This window comes from Panulirus ornatus, chromosome 11, assembly GCF_036320965.1.
Source record: "Panulirus ornatus isolate Po-2019 chromosome 11, ASM3632096v1, whole genome shotgun sequence".
Taxonomy (NCBI): Eukaryota; Metazoa; Arthropoda; class Malacostraca; order Decapoda; family Palinuridae; genus Panulirus; species Panulirus ornatus.
Window position 1 is genome coordinate 70240536 of NC_092234.1, and position 13356 is coordinate 70253891.

General features: G+C 39.9%; 1 protein-coding gene across 1 annotated transcript in view; it reads left to right on the top strand.

Annotated features, from left to right (window-relative positions):
- The window catches only part of elg1 (enhanced level of genomic instability 1), a 310678-nt gene that overhangs the window by 44099 nt on the left and 253223 nt on the right, over positions 1-13356 (top strand). The window contains 2 exon segments of the mRNA XM_071667249.1: positions 9050-11964; positions 12419-13008. Of these exon segments, the coding sequence (XP_071523350.1) occupies positions 9050-11964; positions 12419-13008 (3505 nt within the window).

Here is a 13356-nt window from a genome sequence, read left to right on the forward strand (position 1 = left end):
GTTTGGATGGTATTGCAGTGGAATTTATTAAAAAAGGGGGTGACTGTATTGTTGACTGGTTGGTAAGGTTATTTAATGTATGTATGATTCATGGTGAGGTGCCTGAGGATTGGCGGAATGCATGCATAGTGCCATTGTACAAAGGCAAAGGGGATAAGAGTGACTGCTCAAATTACAGAGGTATAAGTTTGTTGAGTATTCCTGGTAAATTATATGGGAGGGTATTGATTGAGAGGGTGAAGGCATGTACAGAGCATCAGATTGGGGAAGAGCAGTGTGGTTTCAGAAGTGGTAGGTGATGTGTGGATCAGGTGTTTGCTTTGAAGAATGTATGTGAGAAATACTTAGAAAAGCAAATGGATTTGTATGCAGTATTTACGGATCTGGAGAAGGCATATGATAGAGTTGATAGAGATTCTCTGTGGAAGGTATTAAGGATATATGGTGTGGGAGGCAAGTTGTTAGAAGCAGTGAAAAGTTTTTATCAAGGATGTAAGGCATGTGTATGTGTAGGGAGAGAGGAAACTGATTGGTTCTCAGTGAATGTAGGTTTGTGGCAGGGGTGTGTGATGTCTCCATGGTTGTTTAATTTGTTTATGGATGGGGTTGTTAGGGAGGTGAATGAAAGAGTTTTGGAAAGAGTGGCAAGTATGCAGTCTGTTGTGGATGAGAGAGCCCTGGAAGTGAGTCAGTTGTTGTTCGCTGATGATACAGCACTGGTGGCTGATTCATGTGAGAAACTGCAGAAGCTGGTGACTGAGTTTGGTAAAGTGTGTGAAAGAAGAAAATTGAGAGTAAATGTGAATAAGAGCAAGGTTATTAGGTACAGTAAGTTTGAGGGTCAAGTCAATTGGGCGGTAAGTTTGAATGGAGAAAAACTGGAGGAAGTAAAGTGTTTTAGATATCTGGGGGTGGATGTGGCAGCGGATGGAACCATGGAAGCGGAAGTGAATCATAGGGTGTTGGAGGGGGCAAAAGTGCTGGGAGCCTTGAAGAATGTTTGGAAGCCGAGAACATTATCTCGGAAAGCAAAAATGGGTATGTTTGAAGGCACAGTGTTTCCAACAATGTATGGTTGCGATGCGTGGGCTATAGATAGAGTTGTGCGCAGGAGGGTGGATGTGCTGGAATTGAGATGTTTGAGGACAAAATGTGGTGTGAGGTGGTTTGGTCGAGTAAGTAATGTAAGGGTAAGAGAGATGTGTGGAAATAAAAAGAGTGTGGTTGAGAGAGCAGAAGAGGGTGTTTTGTAATGGTTTGGTCACATGGAGAGAATGAGTGAGGAAAGATTGACCAAGAGGGTATATGTGTCAGAGGTGGAGGGAACGAGAAGTGGGAGACCAAATTGGAGGTGAAAGATGGAGTGAAAAAGATTTCGAGTGATCAGGGCCTGAACATGCAGGAGGGTGAACGGCGTTCAAGGAATAGTGTGATTTGGAACGATGTGGTATACCGGTGTTGACGTGCTGTCAATGGATTGAATCAGGGCATGTGAAGCGTCTGGGGTAAACCTTGGAAAGTTGTGTGGGGCCTGGATTTGGAAAGGGAGCTGTGGTTTGGGTGCATTAGTACATGACAGCTAGAGACTGAGTGTTAACGAATGTGGCCTTTGTTGTCTTTTCCTAGCGCTACCTCGCACACATGAGGGGGAAGGGCGATGTTATTCCATGTGTGGCGATGGGAATAAATAAAGGCAGACAGTTTGAATTATGTACATGTGCATATATGTATATGTCCGTGTGTGTATATATATGTGTACATTGAGATGTATAGGTATGTATATTTGCGTGTGTGAACTTGTATGTATATACATGTGTATGTGGGTGGGTTGGGCCATTCTTTCGTCTGTTTCCTTGCGCTACCTCGCTAACTCGGGAGACAGCGACAAAGCAAAATAAATAAATAAATAAATAAATGAAGATATACATATATACACATGTGCATATTTATACTTCCTGCCTTTATCCATTCCTGTCGCCACCCCGCCACATGAGATAGCATCCCCACACCACTACCACCACAACCAGCAAGGTAGCGCCAGCAACTGTTAAAACAGAGAGCATTCATTTACACTTAGTCTCTTGCTGTCATGTGCAATGCACTGAAACTATATCTCCCTTTCCACATCCAGGCCCCCACAGACCTTTCCATGGTTTACCCCACATGCTTCACATGCACTGGTTCAATCCATTGACAGCACGTCAACCTCGCTATACCACAGTGTTCCAATTCACTCTATTCCCTGCGCTCCTTTCACCCTCCATTATGTTCAGGCCCCGATCGCTCGAAATCTTTTTCACTCCATCCTTCCACCTCCAATTTGGTGTCCTACTTCTCCTTTTTCCCTCCACCTCTGACACATATATCCTCTTTGTAAATCTTTTCTCACTCATTCTCTCCATGTGTCCAGACAATTTCAACACACCCTCTTCTGATCTCTCAACCACTCACCACCCTCTTTTTATTACCACACACCTCTCTTACCCTTTCATTAATTACTCGATCAAAGCACCTCACACCACATAATGTCCTCAAACATTTCATTTCCAACACATCCACCCTCCTCTGCACAATCCTTTGTATAGCCCATGTCTTGCAACCATATAACATTGTTGGAACCACTATTCCTTCAAACATATCCATTTTTGATCTCCGAAATAACGTTTTCACCTTCCACACATTCTTCAATGCTCCCTGAACCTTTGCCCCCTCCCCCACCCTGTGACTCACTTCCGCTTCCATGGTTCCTTCTGCTTCTAAGTCCACTCCTGTATATCTAAAACACCTCACTTCCTCCAGTTTTTCTCCAGTCAGACTTTATTGCCAATATACTTGTCCCTCAACCCTACTGAACCTAGTAACCTTGCTCTTATTCACATTTGCTCTCAACTTTTTTCTTTCACACACTGTACTAAGCTCAGTCACCAACCTCTGCAGTTTCTCACCCGAATCAGCCACCAGCACTGTGTTATCAGCGAACAACTGACTTACTTCCCTATCCCTCTTGTCCACAACAGACTCCCTAACCACTCCATCCATAAACAAATTAAACAACAATGGAAACATCACGCACCCCTGCCTTGAACCTACATTTGCTGGGAACCAATGACTTTCCTTTCTTCCTACTCATACACATGCCTTACATCCTTGGTAAAAACTTTTCACTGCTTCTATCAGTTTACCATCCGCTCATATACACATATATATACATAAACCCCCGTATGTGCACATATGCATACATATACATAACCTATATATATATATATATATATATATATATATATATATATATATATATATATATACCCTCCCCTCCTTGTATTTTAACTTTCTAAAAGGGGAAACAGAAGAAGGAGTCACGCGAGGAGTGCTCATCCTCCTCGAAGGCTCAGATTGGGGTGTCTAAATGTGTGTGGATGTAACCAAGATGAGAAAAAAGGAGAGATAGGTAGTATGTTTGAGGAAAGGGACCTGGATGTTTTGGCTCTGAGTGAAACGAAGCTCAAGAGTAAAGGGGAAGAGTGGTTTGGGAATGTCTTGGGAGTAAAGTCAGGGGTTAGTGAGAGGACAAGAGCAAGGGAAGGAGTAGCACTACTCCTGAATCAGGAGTTGTGGGAGTATGTGATAGAGTGTAAGAAAGTAAGTTCTAGATTGATATGGGTAAAACTGAAAGTTGATGGAGAGAGATGGGTGATTATTGGTGCATATGCACCTGGGCATGAGAAGAAAGATCATGAGAGACAAGTGTTTTGGGAGCAGCTGAATGAGTGTGTTAGTGGTTTTGATGCACGAGACCGGGTTATAGTGATGGGTGATTTGAATGCAAAGGTGAGTAATGTGGAAATTGAGGGAATAATTGGTATACATGGAGTGTTCAGTGTTGTAAATGGAAATGGTGAAGAGCTTGTAGATTTATGTGCTGAAAAAGGACTGGTGATTGGGAATACCTGGTTTAAAAAGCGAGATATACATAAGTATACGTATGTAAGTAGGAGAGATGGCCAGAGAGCGTTATTGGATTACGTGTTAATTGATAGACACACGAAAGAGAGACTTTTGGATGTTAATGTGCTGAGAGGTGCAACTGGAGGGATGTCTGATCATTATCTTGTGGAGGCGAATTTGAAGATTTGTGGGGTTTTCAGAGAAGAAGAGAGAATGTTGGGGTGAAGAGAGTGGTGAGAGTAAGTGAGCTTGGGAAGGAGACTTGTGTGAGGAAGTACCAGGAGAGACTGAGTACAGAATGGAAAAAGGTGAGAACAAAGGAGGTAAGGGGAGTGGGGGAGGAATGGGATGTATTTAGGGAAGCAGTGATGGCTTGTGCAAAAGATGCTTGTGGCATGAGAAGCGTAGGAGGTGGGTTGATTAGAAAAGGTAGTGAGTGGTGGGATGAAGAAGTAAGATTATTAGTGAAAGAGAAGAGAGAGGCATTTGGACGATTTTTGCAGGGAAAAAATGCAAATGAGTGGGAGATGTATAAAAGAAAGAGGCAGGAGGTCAAGAGAAAGGTGCAAGAGGTGAAAAAGAGGGCAAATGAGAGTTTGGGTGAGAGAGTATCATTAAATTTTAGGGAGAATAAAAAGATGTTTTGGAAGGAGGTAAATAAAGTGCGTAAGACAAGGGAGCAAATGGGAACTTCAGTGAAGGGGGCTAATGGGGAGGTGATAACAAGTAGTGGTGATGTGAGAAGGAGATGTAGTGAGTATTTTGAAGGTTTGTTGAATGTGTTTGATGATAGAGTGGCAGATATAGGGTGTTTTGGTCGAGGTGGTGTGCAAAGTGAGAGGGTTAGGGAAAATGATTTGGTAAATAGAGAAGAGGTAGTAAAAGCTTTACGGAAGATGAAAGCCGGTAAGGCAGCAGGTTTGGATGGTATTGCAGTGGAATTTATTAAAAAAGGGGGTGACTGTATTGTTGACTGGTTGGTAAGGTTATTTAATGTCTGTATGATTCATGGTAAGGTGCCTGAGGATTGGCGGAATGCTTGCATAGTGCCATTGTACAAAGGCAAAGGGGATAAGAGAGTGCTCAAATTACAGAGGTATAAGTTTGTTGAGTATTCCTGGTAAATTATATGGGAGGGTATTGATTGAGAGGGTTAAGGCATGTACAGAGCATCAGATTGGGGAAGAGCAGTGTGGTTTCAGAAGTGGTATAGGATGTGTGGATGAGGTGTTTGCTTTGAAGAATGTATGTGATAAATACTTAGAAAAACAAATGGATTTGTATGTAGCATTTATGGATCTGGAGAAGGCATATGATAGAGTTGATAGAGATGCTCTGTGGAAGGTTTTAAGAATATATGGTGTGGGAGGCAAGTTGTTAGAAGCAGTGAAAAGTTTTTATCGAGGATGTAAGGCATGTGTGCGTGTAGGAAGAGAAGAAGGTGATTGGTTCTCAGTGAATGTAGGTTTGCGGCAGGGGTGTGAGATGTGTCTGTGGTTGTTTAATTTGTTTATGGATGGGGTTGTTAGGGAGGTGAATGCAAGAGTTTTGGAAAGAGGGGCAAGTATGCAGTCTGTTGTGGATGAGAGAGCCCTGGAAGTGAGTCAGTTGTTGTTCGCTGATGATACAGCGCTGGTGGCTGATTCATGTGAGAAACTGCAGAAGCTGGTGACTGAGTTTGGTAAAGTGTGTGAAAGAAGAAAGTTAAGAGTAAATGTGAATAAGACCAAGGTTATTAGGTACAGTAGGGTTGAATGGAGAAAAACTGGAGGAAGTAAAGTGTTTTAGATATCTGGGAGTGGATCTGGCAGCGGATGCAACCATGGAAGCGGAAGTGAATCATAGGGTGGGGGAAGGGGTGAAAATTCTGGGAGCATTGAAGAATGTTTGGAAGTCGAGAACATTATTTCGGAAAGCAAAAATGGGTATGTTTGAAGGCATAGTGGTTCCAACAATGTTGTATGGTTGCGAGGCGTGGGCTATGGATAGAGTTGTGCGCAGGAGGGTGGATGTGCTGGAAATGAGATGTTTGAGGACAATATGTGGTGTGAGGTGGTTTGATCGAGTAAGTAATGTAAGGGTAAGAGAGATGTGTGGAAATAAAAAGAGTGTGGTTGAGAGAGCAGAAGAGGGTGTTTTGAAATGGTTTGGTCACATGGAAAGAATGAGTGAAGAAAGATTGACCAAGAGGATATATGTGTCAGAGTTTGGAGGGAACGAGGAGAAGTGGGAGACCAAATTTTAGGTGGAAAGATGGAGTGAAAAAGATTTTGAGTAGTCGGGTCCTGAACATGCAGGAGGGTGAAAGGCGTGCAAGGAATAGAGTGCATTGGAACGATGTGGTATACCGGTGTCGACGTGCTGTCAATGGATTGAACCAGGGCATGTGAAGCGTCTGGGGTAAACCATGGAAAGTTGTGTGGGGCCTGGATGTGGAAAGGGAGCTGTGGTTTCGGTGCATTATTACATGACAGCTAGAGACTGAGTGTGAACGAATGGGGCCTTTTTTGTCTTTCCCTAGCACTACCTCACACACATGAGGGGGGAGGGGGTTGTTATTCCATGTATGGCGGGGTGGCGATGGGAACAAATAAAGGCAGACAGTATGAATTATGTACATGTGTATATATGTATATGTCTGTGTGTGTATATATATGTGTACATTGAGATGTATAGGTATGTATATTTGCGTGTGTGGATGTGTATGTATATACATGTGTATGTGGGCGGGTTGGGCCATTCTTTCGTCTGTTTCCTTGCGCTACCTCGCTAACGCGGGAGACAGCGACAAAGCAAAATAAATAAATAAAATATATATATACATATACATACACAGATATATACAAATATACACATATACATATTCATACTTGCTTCCCTTCATCCACTCCTGTCTCCACCCCACAGGAAGCAGTATCGTTCACACTCAGTTTCGAGATGTCATGTGTAATACACTTAAACTACCGCTCCCTGTCCACATCGAAGCACCATAAACCTTTCCATGGTTTACCCCACTCACTTGACATGGCCTGGTTCAGTCCACTGACAGCACGTTGACCCCATTATACCACGTCCTTGCAATTTATTATATCCTTCCACCTCCGATTTCATCTCCTGTTTCTCCTTGTTCCTTTACCCCTGACACATATATTGTCTTTGTCAATCTTTCCTCACTCATTTTCTCCATATGTCCAAACCACTTCAGCACACCCTCTTTGCTCTCTCATCCTCACTTGTATTATTTCCACACATCTCTCTTGCCCTTTCATTACTTACTCGATCAAACCACCGCACACTAAATTTTTTCCTCAAACATTTAATTTCCAACACATCCACCCTCCTCCATACAGCCCTATCTATAGCACATGCCTCGCACCCATAAAACATTATTGGAACTACTATTCCTTCAAACATACCCATTTTCGCTCCCTGAGATAATGTTTTCTCCTTCCACACATTCGTCATTGCTCCCAGAACCTTTGTTTCCCTTCCTCACCCTGTGATTCACTTCTGCTTTCATGGTTCCATCTGCTGCTAAGTCCACTCCCAGATATCAAAATCACTTCACTTCCCCCAATTTTTCTCCATTGAAATTTACATCTCAGTTAAGTTGTCCCTCAACCCTACTGAACCCAATAGCCTTGCTCTTATTCACATTTACTCTCATCTTTCTCCTATCACACACTTTTCCAAACTCAGTCACCAACTTCTGCAATTTTTCGCTGAAATCAGCCACCAGAGCAACTGCCTCACTTCCCAGGCCCTTTCATCCCAAACAGACTGCATATTCACCCCTCTCTCCAAAACTCTTGCATTTACCTCCCTAACTACCCCATCCATAAACATATTAAACAACAATGGGGACATCACACACCCCTACTGCAAACCGATCTTCGTTGGAAACCAATCACTCTCCTCTCTTCCTGCTTTTACACATGCCTTATATCCTTGATAAAAAGTCTTCTACTTCTAGCAACTTACCTCCCACACCATACTCTCTTAAAACCTTCCGCAAAGCATCTCTATCAACCCTATTGTATGCCTTCTCCATAAAGCATGAAATAGAAGAATCAAATGAAGAGGGTCCTAGACTCATGACTGAAATATACCGGTTCTTCTACTTTTTGTTTTCTTTTCCAATGTGGGACATTTCCTGTTACATATACCAGTGTCTTATTACACTTTTAGGATGGTATGTATATATGTATATGTTTGTATATGTACATGTATGTGTGTGTATGAGTGGATGGATCTTTCTTCATCTGTTTCCTGGTGCTATCTCGCTGACGCGCATGCATGCTACTTATTTGCAGCAAGATGTATGTGAAAAAATAGGACAATTGTCTAAGAAGGTACACATAATGGACAAAATTGAAGAAAGAAGCATGGATAGACACACATTTGAATGAAACTGTGCTAAAACCAAAACAGTATATTAGTGATATGTTGAGAACATCTTGGAGATTGGGAACATACAGTTGTTCATCAGTGATGTTGCAGTGTGAATATTATCAAAGAAAACTATTCGTGTGAGGGGATAATTTTCTCATTTCTTTTATGGTAGTACTTCCTTAGATGACTAGGGGTAAGGAATCTGCTACTTACAAGTTCATAGTTTTTCTTGAATGTTTTTTCTTTTATATAGAATTGAGTAAACCAGTTCTGTTGGGTCTGGATGTGGAAAGGGAGCTGTGGTTTCAGTGCATTATTACATGACAGCTAGAGACTGAGTGTGAACGAATGGGGCCTTTGTTGTCTTTTCCTAGCGCTACCTCGCACACATGAGGGGGGAGGGGGTTGTTATTCCATGTGTGGCGAGGTGGCGATGGGAATAAATAAAGGCAGACAGTATGAATTATGTACATGTGTATATATGTATATGTCTGTGTGTGTATATATATATATATATGTGTGTACATTGAGATGTATAGGTGTGTATATTTGCGTTGTGTGGACGTGTATGTATATACATGTGTATGGGGGAGGGTTGGGCCATTCTTTTGTCTGTTTCCTTGCGCTACCTCGCTAACGCGGGAGACAGTGACAAAGCAAATAAGAAAACCTCCTACCATTTTTTTGGCTAATTAACTTATTTCTTCCACAGGATTCATCTCAGCATGCAAAAGGACAAACGGGTATTGAATCATATTTTGATAAGAGTCCCCAGAGATCATCCTCAAAGCCTGTTGATGGAAGAAAGGATATGTTGGATTATTTCAAGAAATTGCCTAAAACTCCAGGGATTAAACCTCAAGTAGAAAAGCAGCCAAAAGATAATAATGCTTTGGCTGATGATGAAATAATTGTGATTTTACCAAAAAATTCTTTTAATGGAAATATACTGGTAGATAGAAGTAAAAAGGATCCGCTCAAAAGTGAAAAGAAAACTAATAGGGTACGGAATATTTCGTATAAGAGAAATGATGAAGAGAAAGGTCGAAACTCTGTTGTTGACTTAAAAATGTCAGAATGTAATACATCTGATGTTTGTAAAGCTTTTAATTCAAATCAGGGAATATACATTCCGGAAGTATCACATTCAGATGTATGGGGTAAGAATGTTGATAAGTCAGTTAGGAAGTATGAAAAATCAAGTTATGTTGATAAAGAAAAAGTAGCCACTTCATCTGATAATGACTTACTTTCTTCGGATGCAGTAAAGAAGCAAAACATATTTGCTTTTATGATGGCTAACAGAGGGAAGCAGAATGATATTTTAAAGGAAATGGAGGTGAATGAACACTGTAATAAAGATACCACCTTTTCAGTTGGTACAATATCGAATCAGATTGTAAATGAGAAACAAGATAGTATTTTGGTCTCAGATGAAAGTTTAAATGAATGTGATATAATTGATGAGACTGATCCTTCTAAAGATGATTGTGCATTAGGAAACAAAGGCATTGCCACTGATGAAGTCAAAGCCTTAAGCTCATCAGTTATCAGTGATAATGTGTTTGTATTCATGATGGCAAATCGTCATAGGCAGAAAAACCTACTATCTAAAAGTGAAAATTCTGAGGAAATTCCAGATCATGTGCCAGAGGCACAGTCAGAAGATCTGGAAAAGGGGAAGTGCAGTGGTCTGGCCATTGACACTAGCACAAAAGTGGGAGAAACAAGTGGAATAAGGAAACTGAAGAAAGATGATCTTGATTCATCTCTCCAAGACTTTGAATTAACACCAAAAAGAGACATCCGAAAAAAGAAAAAATCCTCAAACAAGAAGTATGGGAACCAATATATGGAAGAAATTGTTGAAAACAACCACACATTTGGAACAGGGTTTGTTAATCCAACATCTCGAGCAGACACACCGGTGATTACTGCAGTAGAGGAAGTAAAACTTAGTAATTCCATTAGCTTTGCAGACTTTATAAAAGCAGCAGCAGCAACAGCTGATAAAAGAGGAGAGGAAGAGAGCAAAGAAAATGGAAATGGATATTTGGAAGATTGTCTTGATGCTCAGCAGAAAATTAATGAGAGTCTTAAGTCTCATAGCATAGATAGCACTGTTGTCAAGGGCACTGATTTTAACAATAGGAGTATGGATGAAAATGATGCAAGGGAAGATGGTTTTGATTTTCACAAAACTAATAACAAGGACAGTATTAACAATACAATTAAACTTGATGAAAATAATGCAAGTCGAGATAACAATAATCTCCACAAAACTGATATCAAAAGTTTTGAAAGTATTGATAGTGATATTAAAGGGGAGAGAAAAGCTAAGAAAAGGAAAAGTTTAACCTTAAAGAAAAACACATGTGTTAATGGAAGAAGTAGTATAGTGGAAGATGGAATCATAGACAATAAAAACATATCCCAGACTGGAAAGAAACAAATTCCAGGTGCACATTTTAAGAGAAGATCTAGAAAAAAGGTTAACTGTGTAATAGATGATGATTCTGGTACATCAGAAGCTGCTGCTGCTTATGAAAAAATGAGTGGCAGTATTACATCAGTAAAGGAAATAGATTCTTTCTCTCAGCAAGAATCTTTGGATTGTTCGAAGATAAGTGGCATTTCAAAGTTCTTCAAGAAAATTAGCCAGGATGAAAAAACAGTGGAAAGGAGCAAAAATGTGTTTACAGTTAAAGCAGATGTACATGCTCCACAAGATGGAGTAAAGGCAACTATTGGTAGTAAGTGTAAAGTTGTTAAAAGCATGGTAAATGAAATTTCACTCTGGGATGATGCATCCAGTTGCAAAGAAATAATTTCTGATAGCTGTGAAAAGAGGAGCAGTCGAAGATCCAGCAAGAAATTACGGAAGAACCAGGAATTAGAAGATTTGAATAAGATAGAAGTATTGGAACAAATTGCTCTCACTTCCTCACCTAAGAAGGACACAGTGAATACGGTAAAGAGGCCCAACATTAATAGAGATGATGAGATTCAGCAAAAGCATAAGATCATGGGAAACCTTGGAGAACTGAAATCATTTAGTGATACCTCAGAGTCTGAAGAATTAACCTTCAGTGCTGTTAAACAAAAGAAAATTGAGAATGAACAAAAAAATTCTTCGAGGAGGGCTTTAAGGAGTATGTCACGGTGTCAGAATATTGTTGGACAGAAAATTATAAAGGAGAAAATGATTGGTAAACTTGATGCTTCATGCTCTGCTGAGGCCGAATTGTTGAGCAAAAAAGGTGTTTTAGAAGAAAATCCAAAAATATGCATATTGAAGGAGATGCAAGTGCCAAAAATACTTGAAATAAAAGGAAATAACACGACAAAAGAACCTTTAGGTGTACGAAGGTTATTGAGAAGAAAAAGGCGTGTGTCAGTTGACCTGGAGAAGTCTCCAGAAATAATAAAAAACTCAAAAACTAACAAAATCAAAACTTCTGACTGCTCAGTGCCGGTTGAGGAATCCAGCATTGACATAAACCATGATTCATCTCCTGAAAAGGGTGGAACAGAAAGAGTTAATTGTTCATCAGATCTTGATGAGGATGAAAAGGAAAGCATAGTCATGTACACATCTACACTCATCCACAGGTCAAGAAAACTTCAGTAAGTAATGTTTTTCTTTTATTCAAAATTGTTCATAGTAGGTTCATGATAAATTTTGCATATTGTAGGTTAGTATACTTTACGTCCTTAATGTGTGTAAGCCTTATGTAGTGTATTTTAAAGGTCATACCATCAACAATAAATGTTTTACCATGATTTTTAGGTAGATGTACTTTTATTCTAATTTACTTTGGTGTTAAAATTCATTTTCTAAGTATCATGTGAATGCCAGACCACATAGTTACATGTTTATTGGCATTATTAGTTTTGAATGATGACTTGAAGCACTTGAATGTTCTCCCTAAAAGTGGAGTGTTACAGGCATTCCTTTTAGGTTGAGACATTTTGAAAGTTAACACTTTGATCGCTGACTTGAAAATCATTTTGACATTAAACAAATGAAAAGAGTACTTCAGATCTACAGTTTGATAGTGATATATGATTTACTTTTCAGATTGAGAATTAAGAGAATTCACCATCCCTCAAGGTGCAAGGAGAAAGGCAGCTCGTTGAGTTTGCAAAAGAGTAATGTAATGAAAAGTCAGATGAAACAGAAGAAAGCCAAAAAGGTATTAAAAAAAGCTAAGGAAATCAGAGAAAGTAACAAAGTCAGAAGGCTTAGTTGTGACCAAAAGAAAAAGAAAGCATGCTTAGATGATGTTACTGGACCGTTGACAAAGGAGACCACTATGCAAGTTATTGAACATGATGTAGTTATAATTGATGATCTACCCTCAGTTAAGGATAGCCAAAGAAATTTTACTGAGGAGACAAAGAGAAGGCGATCATCTCAGCTATTGCTTAAGCCACTTCCATTAGACTCATCAGCAGGTAAACAAATGCAAAATAAGAAAGTAAATTGCATGGAAAAAAAGAAAATGAAAATTTCAGAAGCTAGTGAGATAGGTAATGCTAGTGGTCGAAGATCCTCTCGACAGGCAGCAATTAATGCAAAGAAAGCTATAGAAGAACAAAGAAATAATATTCATGTAGAGAAGGTGGAGAAGACAAATAAGGAAAGCAAAAAAGAAATGTTATCAAAAGGTAATGTATTATACCTCGTTTTTCTGTCATAGTTATTAAGATACATAGTGTCATGTTCATAAGCATGTTTTGTAGCTGACCATTTACCTTCCATTGATTCCCCTTATTTAAGTCAAATTGATTTACACTTTTGGAAAAAGGGGTAAGTATGCAGTCTCTTGGGGATGAGAGAGCTTGGGAAGTGAGTCAGTTGTTGTTTGCTGATGATACAGCGCTGGTGGCTGATTCATGTGAGAAACTGCAGAAGCTGGTGACTGAGTTTGGTAAAGTGTGTGAAAGAAGAAAGTTAAAAGTAAATGTGAATAAGAGCAAGGTTATTAGGTACAGTAGGGTTGAGGGTCAAGTCAA